The following is a 23,227-nucleotide window of genomic DNA, read 5'->3' on the forward strand; positions in this document are numbered from 1 at the left end:
GATTTTGGGCGGCTTATAATTTTAAGAAGTTTCCCTGGAGAACAAATTTCATAGGATAACGGAATCCCTGCCATTCAATCCAGAGGACACAAGTTTCTCCAGGCCCACAAACCAGGAGCCGGTGAGTTCTAGTCCCGCCTTAAGCGGGAAAGCCAACTGGATGACTTTGGGCCAATCACCAGGAGATGGTGAGTTCTAGTCATTCCCTCAGCACAACCTACCTCACAGGGGAAACTATAGATAGAGTAAGGAGTATTATATATATCCACACTGCATTACCAATAAAATAATAAAGTCACGATAAGAACCCGATACATAAACAAATACAATTTCTCTCCCCCCCCCCCGTGGATTTCTACGTTTGATGCCGCTCCTAAGACCTCCAATTGTGTTTTCCTGCATCCAGTTTTGGTCGCCACAATGTAAAAAAGATGTTGAGACTCTAGAAAGAGTGCAGAGAAGAGCAACTAAGGTGAATAGGGGACTGGAGGATAAAACATATGAAGAACGGTTGCAGGAACTGGGTATGTCTAGTTTGATGAAAAGAAGGACTAGGGGAGACATGAGAGCAGTGTTCCAATATCTCAGGGGCTGCCACAAAGAAGAGGGAGTCGGGCTGTTCTCCAAAGCACCTGAGGACAGGACAAGAAGCAATGGGTGGAAACTGATCAAAGAAAGAAGCAACTTAGAACTAAGGAGAAATTTCCTGACAGAACAATTAATAAGTGGAACGACTTGCCTGCAGAAGCTGTGAATGCTCCAACACTGGAAGTTTTTGAGAAGAGATTGTATAACCATTTGTCTGAAGTGGTATAGGTTTCCTGCCTGGGCAGGGGGTTGGACTGGAAGACCTCCAAGGTCCCTTCCAACTCTGTTATTCTATTCTATTCTATTCTATTCTATTCTATTCTATTTTCTATTCTATTCAATTCCTATCCTGACTCCATCCTGACTGGATGGATGGTTGGTGTGCAGCCAAAGAATGCCTTGGCCTCTTTGCACTTCATGGATGGTATATGAGAGGTCCAGGATGCTGCCTGAGAAAAAAGGCAGGAGGTACGGATATAATAAGGACATTGTGCCATATTCAGCTGGCCTAGCCTTGCATTCAAATTCGCCCATCCATCCCTATTGCCCGGCAATGAAAAGGAAATTGCCCGACATTTCTACAGTTGGTGTGGCTTCCTGTGTTGTCTGCCCACAGCCGGCTGGTTCCCAGGGGCATCTGACTCAGGTGAAGATGGCCCTTCAATAAGCCGCTATTGTCAAGATGTTGAGAACCCCAGTCAATGCAGGGAGCCTTTTCATGCCCTCCTCCCATTCTCTGTATTCTCCAAAGAATTTCTCTCCGGGCTCCCACCCCCCCCACCGTCTCCAGATCCCTCAAGGCGGCTGCTATTTACTTTCTTTCACTATCAAATTTCAGGAAGGGTGTGGGTGGTGCATCAAGTGTTCGCCCAGGCCCTGCGTTCCCACCCCACCCCTTTTCTTTTTCATATTCTAATGCCCACCCCACCCCCACCCCCAAGTCTGCTAGTCTCAATGGCCTTTACAGCTCCCATCCCTGCTAGTTTTCAGTTGACCCCCAGGGCTAATTTTGCATGGGTGAGTGGCTTTGCATTCCCTTTCTCCTGCCATTCACTCTGATGAATGATATGAGACAATAGCCGTCTTCCAGTATTTGAGGGGTTGCCCCAAAGAAGAGGGGGGTGACAGCCTATTCCCCAAACCACCTGAGGGCAAGACAAGAAGTAACAGATGGAAACTTATCAAGGAGTGGTAACTTAGAACTAAGGAGGAATTTCCTGAGTATGGGAACAATTAACTTGCCTCCAGAGGTTGTGAGGGCTCCCATCACTGAAGGCTTTACACTACTAACGAGAGCATACAAAACATTTGCCAGACCTATTCTTGAATACAGCTCATCCGTCTGGAACCCATACCACATCTCTGACATAAGCACAATAGAACGAGTCCAGAAATATTTTACTAGAAGAGTTCTTCACTCCTCTGAAAACAACAAAATACCTTATACCGACAGACTTGAAATCCTGGGATTAGAAAATTTACAACTCCGTCGACTTCGACATGACCTGTGTTTAACACACAAAATCATCTATGGCAATATCCTTCCTATAAAAGACTACTTCAGCTTCAATCGCAATATTACAAGAGCAAAAAATAGATTCAAGCTTAATGTCAACCACTTCAGACTTGATTGCAGAAAATATGACTTCTGCAACAGAGTTGTTAATGCTTGGAACTCATTACCTGACTCCATAGTCTCTACTCAAAATCCCAAAATCTTCAACCAAAAGCTGTCTACTATTGACCTCACCCCATTCCTGAGAGGACTATAAGGGGCGTGCATAAGAGCACAAAAGTGCCTACCGTTCCTGTCCTATTGTTCCCTTCATTATATCAAATTAATATAGTTGATGCATATATTTAATTATATATATATATAATTAAATATATATATATATATATATATATATATATATATATATATATATATATATATATATATATATATATATATTCTTGAAGATAAAAAAAAAAAGAGACTGGGCAGCCATTTGTCCGAAACGATATAAGGTTTACTGCTAAAGCAGAGAGTTTGGACTATAAGACCTCAGAAGTCCCTTCAAACTTTGGTCTTCTGTTCAGCGTTCCAATATTTGAGGGGTTGCTACAAAGAAGAGGGAGTCAAGCTATTCTCCAAAGCATCTGAAGGCAGAACAGGAAACAATGGACGAAAACTAATCAAGGAGAGAAGCAACCTAGAACTAAGGAGAAATTTCCTGACATAGAGAGCAATTAACCAGTGGAATGACTTGCCTCCAGAAGTTGTGGGTGCTCCCATCACTGAAGGTTTTTAAGAAGAAACTGGACAGCCATTATGCTATAGGGTCTTCTGCTAGAGCAGGGAGTTAGACTAGAAGACCTCAAAAGTCCCTTCCAACTGTTATTCTGCTTCTGAATATCTCTGTTCTTGCACCAGCTGGTACCCTAATAATCCCTCTTCAAGTCCCTGATTTTGGGCCGCCTCCTAGGACATAACCCTAAGGATGTTTCCCGATACCTCTCTCTTTATTTATTTATTAAAGAAGTCTTGATCTGTAAATCAAACAGAAAGAGCCAAGGTGTGCATAACATTGTTTCTAAAATTGTATTTTATTTGCACGGTTGAATGGTATTCTTCTCCAAGGAAACTCTCCAGGGGGGTTAACCATGTTTAAAACAAGCAGACCGCCAGAAATAAAATTACCGGTAAAATGCAGCTTGAAATTAACTATGGAATAAAGATGAACAATCTTAACAGTGAGAAGCCGATAGAGTAAACTTGGAATGACCTATTATTGTATTCAAACAATGGATTAGAGGCAATGGGATTGAAAACTGAAGAAGTGAAAAAAGGGAGAGAAGAGAATTCATGCTTGGGGTTTAAGCCATGTCTACACTGGATCACAAAAAGGGAAGCCGTGGCTCCGTGGCTAAGACGCTGAGCTTGTTGATCAGAAGGTCGGCAGTTCAGCGGTTCGAATCCCTAGTGCCGCGTAATGGGGTGAGCTCCCGTTACTTGTCCCAGCTTCTGCCAACCTAGCAGTTCGAAAGCAGGTAAAAAATGCAAGTAGAAAAATAGAGTCGACCTTTGGTGGGAAGGGAACAGCGTTCCGTGCGCCTTTGGCGTTGAGTCATGCTGGCAACATGACCACGGAGACGTCTTAGGACAGCGCTGCTTCTTTGGCTTTGAAACAGAGATGAGCACCGCCCCTTAAAGTCAGGAACAACTAGCCCATAAGTGTGAGGGGAACCTTTACCTTTTTACACTGGATCGCAGGTATTTTACAAGTACAGAATGTTCATTGGGCTTATACCAGCGTTTCTCAGCAGCTTTTAAGATGTATGGACTTGGGATAGATGGGCAAATATTGACATTTGATGGTGTTAGAGGTATCATCGCAGGATGTAAGCTGTTCCAAGTAAAGCTGCCTTTTTGCAATTGACTGATGGGGATTTTGTGTCAATGCCGATGATGTTCAAATGGCGCTCCAGTTGTTTTGGGGAATTTAATCCAAGGCACCTATTCCTATTGCTACAACTTTTGCTTTCTTTTGCCACAATCGCATGAATTTCTATTTACAGGTCTTTGTATTTTTATTTATTTATTTATTTATTTATTTATTTGCATTTATATCCCGCCCTTCTCCGAAGACTCAGGGCGGCTTACATTGTGTAAGGCAATAGTCTCATTCTATTTGTATATTTATATACAAAGTCAACTTATTGCCCCCCAACAATCTGGGTCCTCATTTTACCTACCTTATAAAGGATGGAAGGCTGAGTCAACCTTGGGCCTGGTGGGACTTGAACCTGCAGTAATTGCAAGCAGCTGCTGTTAATAACAGGCTGCATTAGCCTGTTGAGCCACCAGAGGCCCCTTTGTTACCCCTTTCTAGTTCTTTCTCATTACTATTTTTTGGGGGGGGAAAGAGGCTTTCCGTCCCTTTTTTTTTTTTTTGGCAAAAGCCTCAGTTGTTTCCCCTTTCCGACAGAACCAAAAAGCCGCAGCTCTCTCACCATCTGGGGCGGTCGAGCTTGCACGCTATTTTCCAGGTCTTCTTCTGCTGCTGGTGCTGTTGCTTTGTCTCTTTGTTTTCCCTTTCTTTAATTCAAGACACCCGTCACACGGCTGTTAAACAGCTTGTCCATAAAATGCCGAGCAGACCCTTTTTCGGCTAAGCGCATCCCCCAGAAATAGATCCCAGACCCCAAAAAAATAAATAAATCCCAACCGTGTCCCGGTGTCTCCACGTCAACCTGCCCCCGCCCCCACCCCAAATGCGCCTCCCTCCCAAATCAAGGGAAGGGGACGTGCAGGGAGGGTGCTCTGCCTTGAAACATGGGCACAAGAAACCCCGCAGGGCTGCAGCTTTCGGCCTGTCAACCCCGATGAACGTCACGCTGCGCCTGGCATCTTCGATTTGCATCAACAAGCCGAGTTATCCACGAGGGGATCTGCACGGGGGCGATGGCAGTTCAAGGGATCTGTACGGGGAGATCTCTGGGACAATTCTGCAGCCGATAGAGAGTCCTCCGCCGAGGGAGTCAAGGTCAAGAAATCCGAGACGCGGCAGTCCTAATTGGCTCGTTTTGCCAAACGTGCTTTGCAAATTGCCTGATTATTATTATTATTTTTTAACGTGTCCCATTTTACGGTTTGATTGTTGGGTTTTACGTTGCTTTGGCTTTTGATTGGGAACAGCCCAGAGTTGGTTATCAGATGGACGGCTGTGCAAATCTTTTAAATCAAATAGCAATAGCAGTAACAGACTTATATACCGCTTCATAGTGCTTTACATCCCTCTCTGAGCGGTTTACAGAGTCAGCCTTTTGCCCCCAACAATCTTGGGTCCTCATTTTACCGAACTCGGAAGGATGGAAGGCTGAGTCAACCTTGAGCCGGTCAGGATCGAACTCCTGGCAGTTGGCAGAGTCAGCCTGCAATACCGCATTCTAACCACTGTGGACCGTGGAAGGAAGGGATGGGGAGTGAAGGAAGGAAGGAAGGAAGGAAGGAAGGAAGGAAGGAAGGAAGGAAGGAAGGAAGGAAGGAAGGAAGGAGAGAAAGGGAAGAAGAACAGCGATAGCACTTATATGCCACTTCACAGCCCTCTCTAAGCGGATTATAGAGTCAGCCTCTTGCCCCCAACAATCTGGGCCCTCATTTTACCCACCTTGGAAGGATTGAGCGATCCAAACAGCCTTGACGATCGCTTCTGACCTGCTTCTAATTTTGGCCCTTTGCAAAGAAGTCTGTATGAAATGCTGTAAATGAACTTAGCTGCCATCTATAGCAGCCACAGCTGTCCTTTGAAATCCTTTCCTCCAGCGAAGTGTAGAAATGCCTATTTGTTGGGATTCTCTCTGGCGCTTCATCCAGGAGTTCCAGGCGGTGGGGCGATACATTCCCCTCTTCCCGTTATTTCCCATAACGGCCAGATAGTTTGCGGAGTGAGTTTTTTTTGCCCCATTTCACAGCCTTCCTTGCCACCGTTGCTAAGCGAACCACTGCAGTCGTTAAGTTAGCAACACGGTCATTAAGCGAACCCACCTTCCCCATTGACTTGGCTTGTCAGAAGGTCGCCACAGGGGAACCGCCTGACCCCAGGACACTGCAACCGTCATAAATGTGACTCAGTTGCCAAGCATCCGCATTTGGATCACACGACCATGGGGATGCAGGAATGGCCGTGTGCGAAAAACAGTTGCAAGTCACGTTTTTTTCCAGTGCTGTTGTTACTTTGAACAGTCACTAAACAAATAGTTGTAAGTAGAGGACTATCTTAGTCCTCTATCTTAGTCTCTTTAGAAGGCCAGATCCTGAAGAGGAAACTCAAATCCTTTGGCCACCTAATGAGAAGGAAGGACTCCCTGGAGAAGAGCCTCATGCTGGGAACGATGGAGGGCAAAACAAGAAGAAGGGGACGGCAGAGAAGGAGGTGGCTGGATGGAGTCCCTGAAGCAGTGGACTCCAGAGGATGGTAGAGGACAGGAAGGCCTGGAGGAACGTGGTCCATGGGGTCGCGATGAGTCGGACACGACTTCACAACTAACAACGACAATAAAAGTTGGATGAAGATATTGAGCACTTCCTGATATCCACCTGGGGAACCCTTCGCCAACAGCCACTTGTCTCAAATTGTATAGGTTCTTCCTACTTTTGAGTAGAGGGTTGGACTAGAAGACCTCCGGAGTCCCTTCCATCTCTATTCTGATCGATCTTGCTTTTAACCCATTTCAGATTGATGACCTCAGCTCCACAGGATGGTAGAGGATAGGAAGGCCTGGAGGAATGTTGTCCTTGGGGTCGTGATGGGTCGGACACGACTTCGCAACTAACAACAACAACAACAAGAGGACTATCTCTGTCATTTTTTTTAAAAAAAACCCTACATATATACATATATATATATATATATATATATATATATATATATATATATATATATATATATATATATATAGGTCTTTGGTTGTTCGGGTTTTCTCCCGTGTAAAATTGGAAGTGTCTTGGCGACGTTTCGACGAAGTCTCATTCGTCATCTTCAGGCTTCAGCTTCGTGCTTCTGGGAGCAAAAGGCTTCATTCATCATCTTCAGGCTTCAGCTTCGTGCTTCTTTTGCTCCCAGAAGCACGAAGCTGAAGCCTGAAGATGACGAATGAGACTTCGTCGAAACGTCACCAAGACACTTCCAATTTTACACGGGGGATTTGTCGGTTGCTCTCTGCTTGCAAGTGGGACTATCTTTACGCCTCTTTTAATAACACGCGCTCCTCCGTGTGAAATAGCGGTTCCCTGAGCTAATCTAAATGCGGAGAAGATGGGATGTACCTAGACAAAGAATTCCTAGCACGGAAGTCTTTCTAGAAAGTGGGGATTTTTTTTGGGGGGGGAGGGAGAGGAAGGCAGGATGGAATTCAGCATCTCAAAGTAGCTGCAACAGAACCGCGTCGAGGAATATTTCTGGCAACCTTTTCCGAACCGATCTCCAAGGCCCTGAACATTTGGACCAAGGTTGCCTCAGTGGACGCCTCTAAGAACAAGATACCCTGCTGATGTCGATCATGATTAATCGAGCTGCTCCCCTCCGTTTTTTTCTTCCTGACGTTAAATTTATCCGCTCCTGTGGCTGAAAAGCGCGTGAGGGCATCCAGGCAATGCCAGATCGTTCTGGGAAATCCAATTGCACACGGGCCAAGCACTTTTGCTTCTATTGACCAATGCTCCCCGCGGGGAGCGTTTATAATTTATTTTATTTTTTTTGCAACACCTCGCACATTCCCCACATGTTGCTTTGTCAGCCGATTCATCTCGGGGTGTCCCAGCTGTCTCCTGCCACTAATAATTTATTCCCGCTTGCTCAGTTCTCCCCCCGCCCCCCTCTGATCTTCTATTTTCATTCGACCTGAAGTCAATTGCTAATATTCCAGCGGATAAAATGAACCTCGGGTGACTTCGACTCCTTTGGACTGGAATGGGTGAGGTTTCCCGTGATTGGTTTTCTGGACACAAAGCCCTTCCCTGTCGGACTTGAGTTACTGTATCCACGTCCCGTTCCTACTTTAGTCTTGGATCGCTTCCCCGACATATCCTCGTGATTTACAAAACGAAGCCCGGCGCGAGCATGGACGGAATTCGTATTGCAATGTTAGGAAGGGCAAGCTTGTATTTCTCTGGAAAAGAATGCTGGGATGTAAACATCATGGAGAATTGACTTTGGGCCAATCACCAGGAGATGTTGAGTTCTAGTCCTGCCTTAGGCATGGAAGCCAGCTGGGTGACTTTGGGTCAATCACCAGGAGATGGTGAGTTCTAGTCCTGCCTTAGGCATGAAAGTCGGCTGGGTGACTTTATGCCATTCACCAGGAGAAGGTGAGTTCTAGTTCTGCCTTAGATATGAAAGCCAGCTGGGTGACTTTGGGCCAATCACCAGGAGATGGTGAGTTCTAGTCCTGCCTTAGACATGAAAGCCAGCTGGGTGACTTTGGGTCAATCACCAAGAGATGGTGAGTTCTAGTCCCGCCTTAGACATGAAAGCCAGCTGGGTGACTTTGGGTTAATTACCAGGAGATGGTGAGTTCTAGTCCCGCCTTAGACATGAAAGCCAGCCGGGTGACTTTGGGTCAATCACCAGGAGATGGTGAGTTCTAGTCCTGCCTTAGACATGAAAGCCAGCCGGGTGACTTTGGGCCATTCACCAGGAGAAGGTGAGTTCTAGTCCTGCCTTAGAGATGAAAGTCAGCTGGGTGACTTTGGGCCAATCAGCAAGAGAATGGTGAGTTCTAGTCCTGCCTTAAACATGAAAGCCAGCTGGGTGACATTGGTCCAATCACCAGTAGGTTGAGAGTTCTAGTCCCATCTTAGCCATGAAAACCAGCTGGGTCACTTTGGGCCAGTCCCTCTCTCTCAGCCCAACCCACCTCACAGGGTGGTGGTTGTATGGAAAACAGGAGGAGGAAGGTTGTGTTGTATATGTTGGCCGGCCTTGAATTAATTTGTAGAAATAATAAGGGCAGGATATAAATAATAATAAAGAAAAGATATATGATTTTGAAATGTGAATATTTTCTCTAGTCCTAGGCCTCCCATTCCTCTGTCTCTTCTGCTCACCGAGAAAGATGCCGGCCACATCATCCAAACCTTCTGGAAAGGTTATCGGGTAAGACCCCCCCCCTCTATAATAATTTTGACAGATCTTCCCTCTGTGCAACAGACTTTAGCTCAAGGGGAACCCTCTGCTTAGAGTTTCAGCCCCAAACGCTATAAATGTCTACAAAGATGCAGGTGGACTACGGATTTGCATAGCAGCCATTGCTCGGTTGCGATATGGTCGTGGGAGAGAAGATGCTGTCAAGGGTGCAAAACTCAAGTTTCGGTTTCCTACCATGCTAGATGTTCAAAAGCAGATGTGAACGTCTTCAAGTCACGTTCTCCCTTGTCTTGTTTAGTCCACAGCAGTGTTTTTTTTTTCAACCTTGGCCAACTTTAAGACTTGTGGACTTCAACCCCCAGAATTCCCCAGCCAGCTGGGGAATTGATCCAGATGATCAATTTAATTAAAACCGCACGTGTCACTTAGGGTGGAAGAACTCAGCAAACTGGGGGAGAAGAATAAGCAGAGAACAGGATCCTTGGTATTGGGAAAGGAAGGAGAAAAAGAGAATATAGGAGAGAAGAAGGATGGGTAATTTGAAAAGAAGTCATAACGTGAGGAAATGAAGAGCTAAGAACGCACAAAGGTGTTTTATGAGGGGACAACCTTCTTATATTTCTAACTTTTGCCCTTGAGGTGGCAGTTGTCCATCCCAACTCCTCCTCCTGAAATCCTCCCCAAAGTCCTTTAAAATTTAAATCATCTTTAAACACACACCCATGCCCGATCCCCTGACTTTTGCCAGCTAAACTTTGGAAGATTTCAGCGGTCTTACCCATAAATGCTAAATCTGTGTGCTGGCATACGTTTTGTGTGGCAGTAGTGGTAGTCAATTTTTTTTAAAACTCTCTTCCCTCTTCTACTTTCTTCTACTTTCCAGACCTTCCTCCCCTTCTCTTATCTACATCCTCTCCTCCCTCCACCCTATACCTTCCTTCTCCCTCTTCTACCCCTCTTCCTTCCTCTTCTCCCTCTTCTCCCCCTCTTCTCCTCTTTCCTACCTCCTACTCTCTCCTCCTTTCTCCCTCCCCACCATTCTAAAATGGTAGCTGGGCAGACCCGACCCTACATTAATTATATTTATACATCTTTTATACATTTTTTTTACTACCGGTTCTGTGGGCATGGCTTGGTGGGTGTCGTATGGCTCGGTGGGTGTGGCAGGGGAAGGATACTGCAAAATCTCCATTCCCACCCCACTCTGAGGCCAGCCAGAGGTGGTATTTGCTGGTTCTCCGAACTACTCAAAATTTCCGCTACTGGTTCTCCAGAACCTGTCAGAATTTCACTCCTGGTTTTGGGTCTCTAAATCACATCGATCTGTTGGAAAAGTTGGGAGACTCAAAAGCATTGTTGAAGGCAGTCTCACAAAATGGCAGCTGTAGCAACACGGTGGCCGTAACTATTTCCTGGTGGCTGACCTCCAGTTTGGAGGCTCAAAGCGGCTTGGGAAATAGGGAAAGGAAATAGGCTCAACTGAGAGCAGCAGTCCAAAATGCTGCTGAGGCCCACAGTGAGCCTCTGTGGCTCAGACTGGTAAGACAGTCTGTTATTAACAGCAGCTGCTTGCAATTACTGCAGGTTCAAGCCCCACCAGGCCCAAGGTTGACTCAACCTTCCATCCTTTATAAAGTAGGTAAAATGAGGACCCAGATTGTTGGGGGCAATTAAGTTGACTTTGTATATAATATACAAATGGATGAAGACTATTGCTTGACATGGTGTAAGCCGTCCTGAGTCTTTGGAGAAGGGCGGGATATAAATGCAAATTTTAAAAAAAGTCCATATTACGTGTGAGATAAACTTATAAGGGCTATAAGAAGAGGACCTCTGGATGGCATGTTCCATTTGTGGCTTTTCTGCCCACTTCTGCTGGAAACATGATCACGGACTATAAAGGGCCCTTTATGCTCTAATCCTCTACTAGAGAAATTGTACGATTGATTGATTGATTGATTGATTGGTGGGTGGGTGGGTTGATTGCTGTGACCCAATGTGCTCTTGGTTTTCCTGCTTTGTTTTTTTCATCAAAGGAAAGCACATGGGTTTGGAGAAGAGAGAGAGAGAGAGAGAGAGAGTTGTCATAGACACATCCTCTCTCATTCTGGATTTAAAGGTCAACTGAAAGGATACGGCTGGAGATTTGCTACTTATACTCCTCTTGCTATTTTAAGCCAGACACAGCAGACATCTGATAGTTTCCATTATAAGAAGTAATCCTATTGGTAGCTTATTCTGTCCTGATGAGACTCTGCTCAATCAGAGAGGGAGGGATGGATGGATAGATGGATGGATGGACGGATAGATGGACGGACGGACATTGGAGAGGGAAGCAAGAAAGCAAGCAAGGAAAAAAAGATGAATGAATGGACATTGGAGAGGGAAGGAAGGGAAGGAAGACAGATGGATGGATGGATGGATGGACATTAGAGAGGGAAGGAAAGGAAGCAAGGAAGGGAGGGAGGAAAGAAAGATGGAAATTGGAGAGGAAAGAAGGAAGATGGACATGGGAGAGAGAAGGAAAGAAAGGAAGGCAGGAAGGAAAAATGGATGGATGGACATTGGAGAGGAAAGGAAGGGAAGGAAGATGGATGGGTGGATGGATGGATTGACAGACATTGGAGGGGGAAGGAAAGGAAGGAAGGAAGGAAAGAAAGATGGATGGATGGACATTGGAGAGGGAAGGAAAGGAAGGAAGACAGATGGATGGATGGATGGATGGATGGACATTAGAGAGGGAAAGAAAGGAAGGAAGCAAGGAAGGAAGGGAGGAAAGAAAGATGGAAATTGGAGAGAAAAGGAAGGAAGATGGATGGATAGATGGACATGGGAGAGAGAAGGAAAGAAAGGAAGGCAGGAAGGAAGGAAAGATGGATGGATGGACATTGGAGAGGAAAGGAAGGGAAGGAAGATAGATGAATGGATGGACATTAGAGAGGGAAGGGAAGGAAGGAAGGAAGCTGGACATTGGAGAGGAAAGGAAAGAAAGATGGATGGACATTGGAGAGGGAAGGAAAGGAAGGAAGATAGATGGGTGGATGGACATTGGAGAAGGATGGATGGATGGATAAAGGAAGATCCCAAAAGATCACTCCACAGTCAGAAGATAAAAGGATGCATTATTGTCTCTCTGGTTTCTTTGTACCAATCAGTTAGAAAATATCACTCCTAAATATCTGTGGAGATTTCTCAGTCATCCAGGTCAAGGTTGTCCCCAAAGTGGCTTATTTAAAAGGCAACTGGACTTCGTTTCCTCGTAGACGTTTCACTTCTCATCTAAGAAGCTTATCCAGTTCTGTTCACTTCTTCAGAGAACTGAGGAAGCTTCTTGGGAGAGAAGCAATATGTCTTCAAGGGAAAAACAAAGCCTAGTTGCCTTTTGAAAAAGCACCTTTGGGGCTCAGGGTCATGAGTTGAAGAATCCTCTTGGATGAGAAGCGAAATGTCTTCAAGGAAAAAAACAAAAGTCCAGTTGCCTTTAAAAAAAAATAATACTTTCGGTCACTCCCAAATACATGATGATGAGGATGAGGATGCTGATGTTTAAAACACACTTATTTATTTGCGCAGGACTGAATTAGATTTTAAATTTATGGGTTTTAAATGGGTTTTATTTTTATATTGTTTTAAATATTCGGCTTTTAGAATAAGTTTTTTAATTGTTTTTATTCTGTATTTATGTGTTTTTATGTGCCTGTTAACCGCCCTGAGTCCTTCGGGAGATAGGGCGGTATACAAATACGATTAATAAATAAATAAATAAATAAATAAATGTTATCCATTCAGTCGTGTCTGCCTCTCAGTGATTGCGTGGGCCAGGCATCTCCACATCTTTCTAAATCTAAATACAGTACTTAACATCACCCACAGAGAACTGAGTTTGGAGAGTTGACATCATGTTGTCAAGAAGGCTATTTAATAATTGACTCAACACGTCTCTGGAGATTCTCAGCCATCCAGGTCATGGTTGTCCCAAAAGTGCTTTTTCAAAAGGCAACTGAACCAAGTTTTATCCTTGGAAGTTTCACTTCTCATCCAAGAACCGTCATCGCTTCTGCCTGAATGGTGGGGGAGGAATAGATTAGTTCTGCTATCCTTCCATCCCCTCCAGAACTGATGAAGCTTCCTGGATGAGAAGCGAAACGTCTTCTTCAAAGGAAAAAAACACACCCCCATTTGCCTTTTGAGGAAGCACTTTTGAGATTGATTCCACAGATAACCTCCAGAGTTTCTTATCCAGGCACCTATGTTTCCCATTTCTAGGTCCGTTGTGATCCTGAAGTTCAGGAATTACGCCAGTGGCAAAAACATTTGAGGGAGACAAAGAACATTCACAAGCGCGTACGAGAATTCTGGGCCAATCAAGAAAAGAAAGGTAAATTAGGCTGAAATGGTTTTTTTTAATTATTATTATTTATTTGCATTTATATCCCGCCCTTCTCCGAAGACTCAGGGCGGCTTACACTATGTTAAGCAATAGTCTTCATCCATTTGTATATTATATACAAAGTCAACTTATTGCCCCCAACAATCTGGGTCCTCATTTTACCTACCTTATAAAGGATGGAAGGCTGAGTCAACCTTGGACCTGGTGGGGCTTGAACCTGCAGTAATTGCAAGCAGCTGTGTTAATAACAGACTGTCTTAACAGTCTGAGCCACCAGAGGCCCTTTGTTTGTTCTCAATAGGTCAGTGTCACAACTGAAAAAAATGTGAGGCTATTCGATAAGTTCAGATGAGCTTTTCTCAACTGCATCTGTCCAGGGGTCTCCAACCTTGGCAACTTTAAGCCTGGCGGATTTCAACTCCCAGAATTCCTGGGGAATTCTGGGAGTTGAAGTCTGCCAGGCTTAAAGTTGCCAAGGTTGGAGACCCCTGTGTTAGACTGCATCGGATTACAGTCCCCGCTAGGAAATTCAACTCTTGAGTATCAGTGAACGATTTGCAATCAAGATGTAAAAAATAAATAAAATAACTGCCATCTAAAAGAAATGATGTAACTAGAGAAAAATATTGCTCAGAAATAGACCCCCTCCTTCCTCTCCCCCTCAATTTTTTGAAAAAGCACCTTTGAAGAAGAGCAATAAAGATGATTAGGGGACTGGAGGCTAAAATATATGAAGAATGGTTGCAGGAACTGGGCATGTCTAGTTTAATGAAAAGAAGGACTAGGGGAGACATGATAGCAGCCTTCCAATATCTCAGGGGCTGCCCCGAAGAAGAGGGAGTCAAGCTATTCTCCAAAGCACCTGACAGCAGGACAAGAAGCAATGGGTGGAAACTAATCAAGGAGAGAAGCAACCTAGAACTCAGGAGAAATTTCCTGATAGTTAGAACAATTAACCAGTGGAACAACTTCCCTGCAGAAGTTGTGAATGCTCCAACACTGGAAGTTTTTAAGAAGATGCTGGAGAACCATTTGTCTGAAGTGGTGTAGGATTTCCTGCCTGGGCAGGGGGTTGGACTAGAAGACCTCTAAGGTCCCTTCCAACTCTGTTATTCTGTTCTGTGCTATTGCTATTGCTTTTGCTATAATAATAATAATAATAATAATAATAATAATAATAATAATAATAATAATAATAATAATAATAATAATAATAATAATAATAATAATAATAATAATCTGCCCTGAGTCCTTCGGGAGAAGGACGGTATAGAAATTAAATAATTAATAATAATAATAATAATAATAATAATAATAATAATAATAATAATAATAATAATTATTATTATTATTATTATTTAATTCTATACCGCCCTTCTCCCGAAGGACTCAGGGCAGTTGTTTATTATTATTATTATTATTATTATTATTATTATTATGTGTGTGTGTGTGTGTGTGTGTGTGTGTGTGTGTGTTTATTATTATTTAATTTCTATACCGCCCTTCTCCCAAGGACTCAGGGCAGTTTTTATTATTATTATTATTATTATATTATTATTATTATTATTATTATTATTATTATTATTATTATTATTATTTAATTTCTATACCGCCTTCTCCCGAAGGACTCAGGGCAGTTGTTTATTATTATTATTATTATTATTATTATTATTATTATTATTATTATTATTATTATTATTATTATTTAATGTGTATACCGCCCTTCTCCCAAAGGACTCAGGGCAGTTTATTATTATTATTATTATTATTATTATTATTATTATTATTATTATTATTATTATTATTATTATTATTATTATTATTATTTAATTTCTATACCGCCCTTCTCCCGAAGGACTCAGGGCAGTTTACAGCCAGGTAAAAACAACAATAAATAAACGCAATACAGTTAAAACCAATGTTAAAAAGCTTATTCAATTTGGCCCATAATTAAAATAATTAAAATACATTACAATCATTAAAAACCCCATTAAAATTAGCAATAATAATAATTTTATGCTATTGCTACTGCTTCTATTGCTATTGCTATTGCTATTGCTATTCCTATTCCTATTCCTATTCCTATTCCTATTCTATCCTATTCTCTCCATATCTTCTCTTCCAAAGAATCGGTAAAGTATTCTTGCAGTTTAAAAGTGCAGTCTTGAAAGAAGCTATTACGGGTCAAAGGAGAAAGGGGTTAGAAGATGTTTTGCTCTTTCTTTTTTTTTTTTTTTTTTGAGGGGGGGACATATCCGAACATGTTTTTCACCCTTTGCATAGGAAGGACATCCTGATGGCCCTCGATGTCCATCACTCGTGTCCTGGCATTGTTCTGCCAAGACAACTGGTCCTTGTGTCTCAACCCCAGATATCTTCGCCCTTCTCCCTTGAAGTTATGGTAATGACGGAAAAGTTTCCCCGTCCCTCTTCAGCTTGCAAAAAAAAAAAAATCCCCTCTCACATGATCAGACAAAAAGAAAAACATTTCCCCTTTTGCTTGCCGTGTGTTTGTTTAAAAGAACCGTCCTTTTTTTTTTTTTTTTTTAAAGGCCTTTTCTACTCACCATGAGTTGGCAGACCCGAGAATGAACTTCGTGGGGATTTCATAAGCCTGGCCCCCTTTGGGGCCCATCACATGATAACAAAATTGTTTATTCGGGGTTTTCTTTTTTTTTTATCCTCTCCCCACATGCGCCCAGACAGTGGCACATCTGTCCTTTGCAAACAGCAGCTTTCATTCAAAATGCGCACAAAAGCAGCCATTCTCTTCCCTGAAACTCTGTCCTTCAAGGGTGGAAAACGTATCAATGGGCATGTGTCGTGCGTTGGCACGGGCGCGCAGCTTTCTCCTTCTCGAATGCTTGAGATTCTTCATCCTAAGTTTAGGAATACTAATGTCTTCCTAAAGGACGTCTCCCTTGCGTGAGAATTGTGGAGGCTGAAGTCTGCCTGATCACTGTCTTATTATCCTCCGCCATCCGAGAAGCTCAGAAACATAGGTAGCCCCTCCACGGAACCACCGCAATGGAGACTTTCTGTTGCTAAGTAAGACAAGTGCTGAGTTTTGTCCCATTTTACGACCTTGCTTGCCACAGTCGTTGAAGCGAATCACTGCGGTGGTTGTTCAGTTAGTGATACGGTAGTTGAGTGAATCCCATTGACTTTGACTTGTCAGAAGGTTGCAAAAAGGGATCACACGACACCGAGACACTGTCATAAAGAAGAGCCAGTTGCCCAGCATCCAAATTTTGATCGCGTGATCATGGGGATGGCTGCAAGTGTGAAAAACGGTCATAAGTCATTTTTTCCCCGGCGCTGTTGTAACATTGAATGGTCACTAATCAAACTGTTGTAAATTGAGGACTACTGCACTCATGGGAGGCCAACACTTCAACTCCTTGAAGTGTGTTTGATGCAGTTGGGTCCCTAAGTCTTCCAGTTGGATCAAGACAGCCTTAGGAGTTAGTTGGATGGATGGATTTAAGTGAGTGAGCACCATCAAAATTGATGGTCTCTCCCCAGTTTTCCCAGTAAAAGCTAACTCAACAGCAGTGGTATTCCTCATGATACTACCTGAAAGTGAAAGTTGGGCTTTGAAGAAGGAAGGAAGGAAGAAGATGGACGCTTTTGAATGTCGGTGTTGGAGAAGACTCCTGAGAAGACCATGGGCAGCCAATAAGACAGACCAAGGAGTTGAGTGAGAGTTCTCACTCAAGACGCTAATGACCGCCTTCAGATTCTCCCACTTTGGGTCCATTGGGCAAAGTTCTGACTCCTTTGAAAAGTCCATAATGCTGGGAAAGGCGGAAAGGAAGAGAAGGAGAGGAGGACCTGCAGCATGGTGGAAGGACTCTGTTACAATGGCGATGGATGAACCATTGGGAGACCTGAAGGGCCGGGTTCCCCCCACACTGTGCTGCTTATGTTTAGAAATATCTGCAAGAGGATTTATACAAGAGATGTCCAACTTCGGCAACTTTTGAGACTTGTGGACTTCAACTCCCAGAATTCCCCAGCCTCACACAGTGTTGCTTATGCTTAGAAATACCTACAAGGGATATCCAACCTGTCAACGTTAAAACTTATGGACTTCAATTCCCAGAATTCTCTAGCCAGGGAGAATTGAAGTCCACAACATTTGTGGAAGTTTGCAACATTACATCAGGATCTGCTGCTATGCAAACCAGAGGCAGTAAAACATGCAGCGTCCAAGTTTTTTGGACATGCTTAAAAAGTTTTTCTAGGAGTGCAAGCCTATCTGTTTCCCTTTTGTACAGAACTCTCACCTCTTAAAGGGATGAGACACCCTTATCACTTATGCCATTCACATCAAAAATGTTCTTAAATAGAAAATGTAAGCTCCCTGCGTCTTTTAAAAATACATTTAGTACTAGGGCCTCTGTGGTTCAGACTGGTAAGACAGTCTGTTATTAACAACAGCTGCTTGCAATTACTGCAGGTTCAAGCCCCACCAGGCCCAAGGTTGACTCAGCCTTCCATCCTTTATAAGGTAGGTATAATGAGGACCCAGATTGTTGGGGGCAATAAGTTGACTTTGTATATAATATACAAATGGATGAAGACTATTGCTTGACATAGTGTAAGCCGCCCTGAGTCTTCGGAGAAGGGCGGGATATAAATGCAAATAAAAAAAAAAAGAGAAGGCACTGCTTAGAAAGTTGTTGGTGAGAAAATGTATATTTTATTGTGTCCGATTATTGGGGACTGCCCTAATAAGTCCAACAGTTTTTTTGGGCAAGGTTTTTTTCCAGTAGTGATTTGTCATTGACTACTTCATAGGGTTGAGAGTGTGACCGGCCCAATGCCACCTAGTTGCTTTGTACCTAGGGTGGGATTAGAACTCACAGCCTCTTGGTTTTTAGCTGATGTCGTGTCCCACTCCTCCGCTGACGGCTGGGTCCGGGAAATCCGAATCAGGCTTGCCTCTGCAGCTCTGCCCAAAGTCCTAGCAAAGTCCTCAGAGCAGGCAGGAGACCAGTAAGTGACTTCAGCAAGATAAGTTTGACTTTTGCCTGACTCAGAGACTGCCAGAAAGTAGCTCCTTTATATAGGCCATGGGGTGTGGCTCCATGACTCAGCACTCATTAAGGCCTGCCCCTCCCTTCCCTCTGTTGCCTCCGCCTCTCCAATCTTCTGATGCGAGGGTCACTCCAATCAGCTGTTCTTGGGAGTAAACCCTCCTCAGGCTCACCTGCTGTGGATGAGGGGGAGGGGTCTAGCTGCTCCGTTTGCTTGGGCATGGAGTCAGGGCTGGGGCAGGGAGATGCTCCTTCTTCTGCAGTTTGTGGGGGCATGGAGCCAGGACTTGGGCCGGAAGGCATACATTCCTCAGTGTTGGGGAGCAGGTAAGAAGGCCCCGGCTGCTCTGAGGGCGGGCAAGACACAACAGCTGATGCTTTAACTGTTCCATCAAACTCAGTGCTGTGAATAGTTTGCTATAAAGAATATTAACAGGATGTTAACAGGATGTTTTGTTCTTGCTTTAATGGTAAAGAAGCAGTGGTGAAATTCAGCAGGTTCTGGCGAACCAGTAGCGGAAATATTGAGCTGTTTGGAGAACCGGTAGCGGAAATTTTGAGTAGTTCAGAGAACCAGCAAATACCACCTCTGGCTGGCCCCAGAGTGGGGTAGGAATGGAGATTTTGCAATATCCTTCACCAAGGAGTGGAGTGGGGAATGGGGATTTTGCAGTATCCTTCCCCTGCCACGCCCACCGAGCCATGCCACGCCCACCGAGCCACGCCCACAGAACCGGTAGTGAAAAAAAATTGGATTTCACCACTGGAGAGAAGTTCACAAGTCTTAAAGTTGCCAACGCTGGACACAGCCCTGGTTTGTACCAAATGATACCCTTTTATTTATTTATTTTTCCTTGACCAGCCTCCGCCCGTCATCCGCGTGCATACACAAAATCATGAACCGTCCTTTCAAAATCAAGCCGCACGATCCACGCTTGCGTGAGCCTGAACGTTAAAAGAGTGTGTTTGCCTCCAGTGCCATTCAGGTGCCAGGGGGAGGGCATGGACATTTGATCCGGTCTATAACAGCTGAGAATGCAGCCCTCCAAACCCCACACAGCCCCATAGAGAGGTCAATGCTGCTGCAGTGTTCCAAGTTGTCTGTTTGTGTGTGTATGTGTGTGTGTGTTTTTCCGTGCGTAGGTGTCTTTGAAATTGTGCTTTGAGAGGCAGCCAAAACCAGGAAGATCGTAGTAAGTCCGACATGCAAGATCTTAACTTGGGATTTCGTTTTAAAAAGGCCCCTTTATCTGCATTCAGGCATCACACAAAGCCGTAATAAGTTTTATTTAGTTGGAGCAAAGTAAAGTTCGGTTTTAATTGCTTGCAAACATACATTGCGGCTTAGCGACCTAGCGTGGGTCTTTTCAAATTTTATAGCAATGTGATAAAAGGTAAAGGTTCCCCTCGCACATGTGTGCTAGTTGTTCCCGACTTTAGGGGGTGGTGCTCATCTCCGTTTCAAAGCCGAAGAGCCAGCGCTGTCCGAAGATGTCTCCGTGGTCATGTGGCCGGCATGACTCAACGCCAAAGGCGCACAGAACGCTGTTCCCTTCCCACCAAAGGTGGTCCCTATTTTTTCTACTTGCATTTTTTACGTACTTTCAAACTGCTAGGTTGGCAGAAGCTGGGACAAGTCACGGGAGCTCACTTCGTTACGCAGCGCTAGGGATTCGAACCACTGAACTGCCGACCTTCTGATCGACAAGCTCAGCATCTTAGCCACTGAGCCACCGCATCCCTTGCAATGTGATAGTACTCGCTAAAAAACAGAGGTGTTCAACCTTGCCAACTTTATGACTTGTGGACTTCAACTCCCAGAAATGCCCAACCAGCCTTGCTGGGGGAATTCTGGGAGTTGAAGTCCACAAATCTTAAAAAGTTGCCAAGGTTGGACGCCCATGATTTAAGGAATCAGCAAGAATTGAGCCCACCTCCATGGCATTTTATGGATTCCTGACCCAATTTAAACGTCCACATATGAATATTTTCCATATTTTGACCACCGAAAATGTTTTTTTAATAATATGAACCAAAAATGGGTGTTATTTTTTTTTTCAGTGGGAACCAAATTGGAAGACTCTGAGCAGCCCAGTCCAACCCTCTCAAAAACTGCAGTGGCGGATATGTCAAAGACACCTGAGGTCAAAACAAAGATTAGCAAGGACCAGCTAAGCAGCTCCAAGCTTGCAGAGAATTCATGCCAGGTAAGATACATGAGCCTCTTAATTATAAAGTTATATTCGTCAGAATTATGGGTTCAGGGTCCCAAAACATCTGCTTGCTGGTGTTGGGCATAAGGAAAGTGACATTGTCCTAAATATGCAAGAACTCTATCCCACCTTTAAATATCCCGAGTTGGTGAACGGATCCATGACGCCTTCCTCCTATTTTTTCAACAACAACCACCCTGTGAAGTGGGTTGGGATGAGTGTGAGTGAGTGAGCCCCAGTCACCCAGCCAGTTTTCATGCTTAAAGTGGGACTAGAACTCACCATCTCCTGGTAATTGGTCCAAAGTCACCCAGTCAGTTTTCATGCCTAAGGCAGGACTAGAACTCACCATCTCCTGGTAATTGGTCCAAATTCACCCAGTCAGTTTTCATGCCTAAGGCGGGACTAGAACTCACCGTCTCCTGGTGATTGGTCCAAATTCACCCAGTCAGTTTTCATGCCTAAGGCGGGGCTAGAACTCACCATCTCCTGGTGATTGGTCCAAATTCACCCAGTCAGTTTTCATGCCTAAGGCGGGACTAGAACTCACCATCTCCTGGTAATTGGTCCAAAGTCACCCAGTCAGTTTTCACGCCTAAGGCGGGACTAGAACTCATTGTCTCCTGGTGATTGGTCCAAAGTCACCCAGCCAGTTTTCATGCCTAATGCGGGACTAGAATTCCCCACCTTCTGGTTCTTAACTTGGTGCCTTCACCATTAGACCAATCTTGCCTCTCCTTTTAATGCAGTAAATATCAATAGGTAAAACCCACATAAACCAGAGCGATGCATTTGTAAAGAATGCAAATGTTTTGAGAATCCCTGCTCTCCGGTAAGCTACCTAGGGAACGTGTTTCTCCTTGCTAACCATTTCAACATCATCCCCCAAAATCGTGTCGCCAAGCCAGTCCGTGCATTTGGTTTGCAACCATCTGATGCGCTGGCCAAGAATATGTTCCTTTAAATTAACGACAAACCTATTATGGAAAACACCCTAAGAGCTTCAGGCCCAGCAATATGCAAGTGCTTTTTCTCCCTCCCCCTTAATTCTAGAAGCATTAGCAGCTGAGAGGATCAAAAAAAAAAAAAAAAAGACAGATCTCTTGGGACCCAATTCGGCCGAAGGCAGCTGTGCTCATTGAACTGTTCCCACCGCACAAACATTGACACACAAAAGCTTTTAAGCAAAACAAAACAAAAAACAAAGGCCATTGTAAGTAAATAGTAATTCTTTATTTTTATTTTATTTATTTTTTTAAATTTCTTATTTTCTTCATTAAGAACAGCATTTTGAAAATAAAATGTATCTTTCTTTTGCCCAGGGTTTTACAACTCTCATTTTTTTGTTTAGTTTAAATTTCACCTCTCTTATGTACAAGAAGTCCATATATATGGTACACAATTGATTGTCTCAAAAACCTTCCAGAGATGTAGAATATGAAATGGTACGCAAACGGTCAACGAGATAAGAGAATAGGGGAGAATATTATAAAAAAAGCACATTAATACATTTAATAAATATTTACATAGATATTATCAAAAGAAGAAGAGAGCACTTGTCATTTTAATAAAAAGCACCGGTTGGGTTATCTGGTAAGGATAGTAGAGTAGTCAAATTATAATATATATACCGTATATACTCGAGTATAAGCCGAGTTTTTCAGCACATTTTTTGTGCTGAAAAACGTCCCCTCGGCTTATACTCGGGTCTATACGGCTTATACTCAAGTTGTTTTTTAAGCCCTCGGCTTATACTCGAGTATATACGGCTTATACTCGAGTTTTTTCTTTTTCACATTTTACCGGACTGAAGCCCTGCCGGTGCAGTGAGAGGCGGGCGGGGAGCCGCCAGCCTTCTCAGCTGAGGGAGGAGGGTTTCAACCGTAGGTGCCTCATTTCCCACCCTCGGCTTATACTCGAGTCCCCAGTTTACCCCAGTTTTTGGGGTAAAATTGGGGACCTCGGCTTATACTCGGATCGGCTTATATTCGAGTATATACGGTATATATATTTTTCTCAAGTCTCCTAATCAAAGCTACCATTGCTGCTGATTTCTGCTGCTTTGGGTTAGAACGGAAGCCTCCAGCAGTAAATTAGCCAAAGCAACGATGTTACCCAAAAAGCAGATTTCAGCTAGTATTGGAAGACATCTTACTTCATTTAGGATTCAGCTTGGAGGCGGTCATGACTTCTGGAGACCTACTGTCCTTCTAAAATCACAGACATGGAAGTCCAGGCCTTCTCAAACATTGGCTACGATGGTGGCACTGTCTTCCCTAAGCTTGGATGCCCTTCAGATGCATGGACTCTTTTAACACCCAGAATTCCCCACCAATGTTTCCAAGAATTCTAGGAGTCCCAAGA

At 43.8% G+C, this 23,227-nt stretch overlaps 1 protein-coding gene across 4 annotated transcripts in view; it reads left to right on the forward strand.

Moving 5' to 3' along the window:
* Window positions 1-23,227, forward strand: part of IQCK (IQ motif containing K) — a 64,906-nt gene that overhangs the window by 13,724 nt on the left and 27,955 nt on the right. For 3 of the 4 annotated variants that reach the window (XM_058157904.1, XM_058157901.1, XM_058157902.1), the window contains exons 8-10: window positions 9,143-9,227; window positions 13,485-13,596; window positions 20,712-20,857. In XM_058157904.1, the coding sequence (XP_058013887.1) occupies window positions 9,143-9,227; window positions 13,485-13,596; window positions 20,712-20,857 (343 nt within the window). The remainder of the gene's footprint in view (window positions 1-9,142; window positions 9,228-13,484; window positions 13,597-20,711; window positions 20,858-23,227) is intronic. The other variant, XM_058157905.1, reaches the window with a different exon arrangement.

Source organism: Ahaetulla prasina, chromosome 14 (genome assembly GCF_028640845.1).
Source record: "Ahaetulla prasina isolate Xishuangbanna chromosome 14, ASM2864084v1, whole genome shotgun sequence".
Lineage (NCBI taxonomy): Eukaryota > Metazoa > Chordata > Lepidosauria > Squamata > Colubridae > Ahaetulla > Ahaetulla prasina.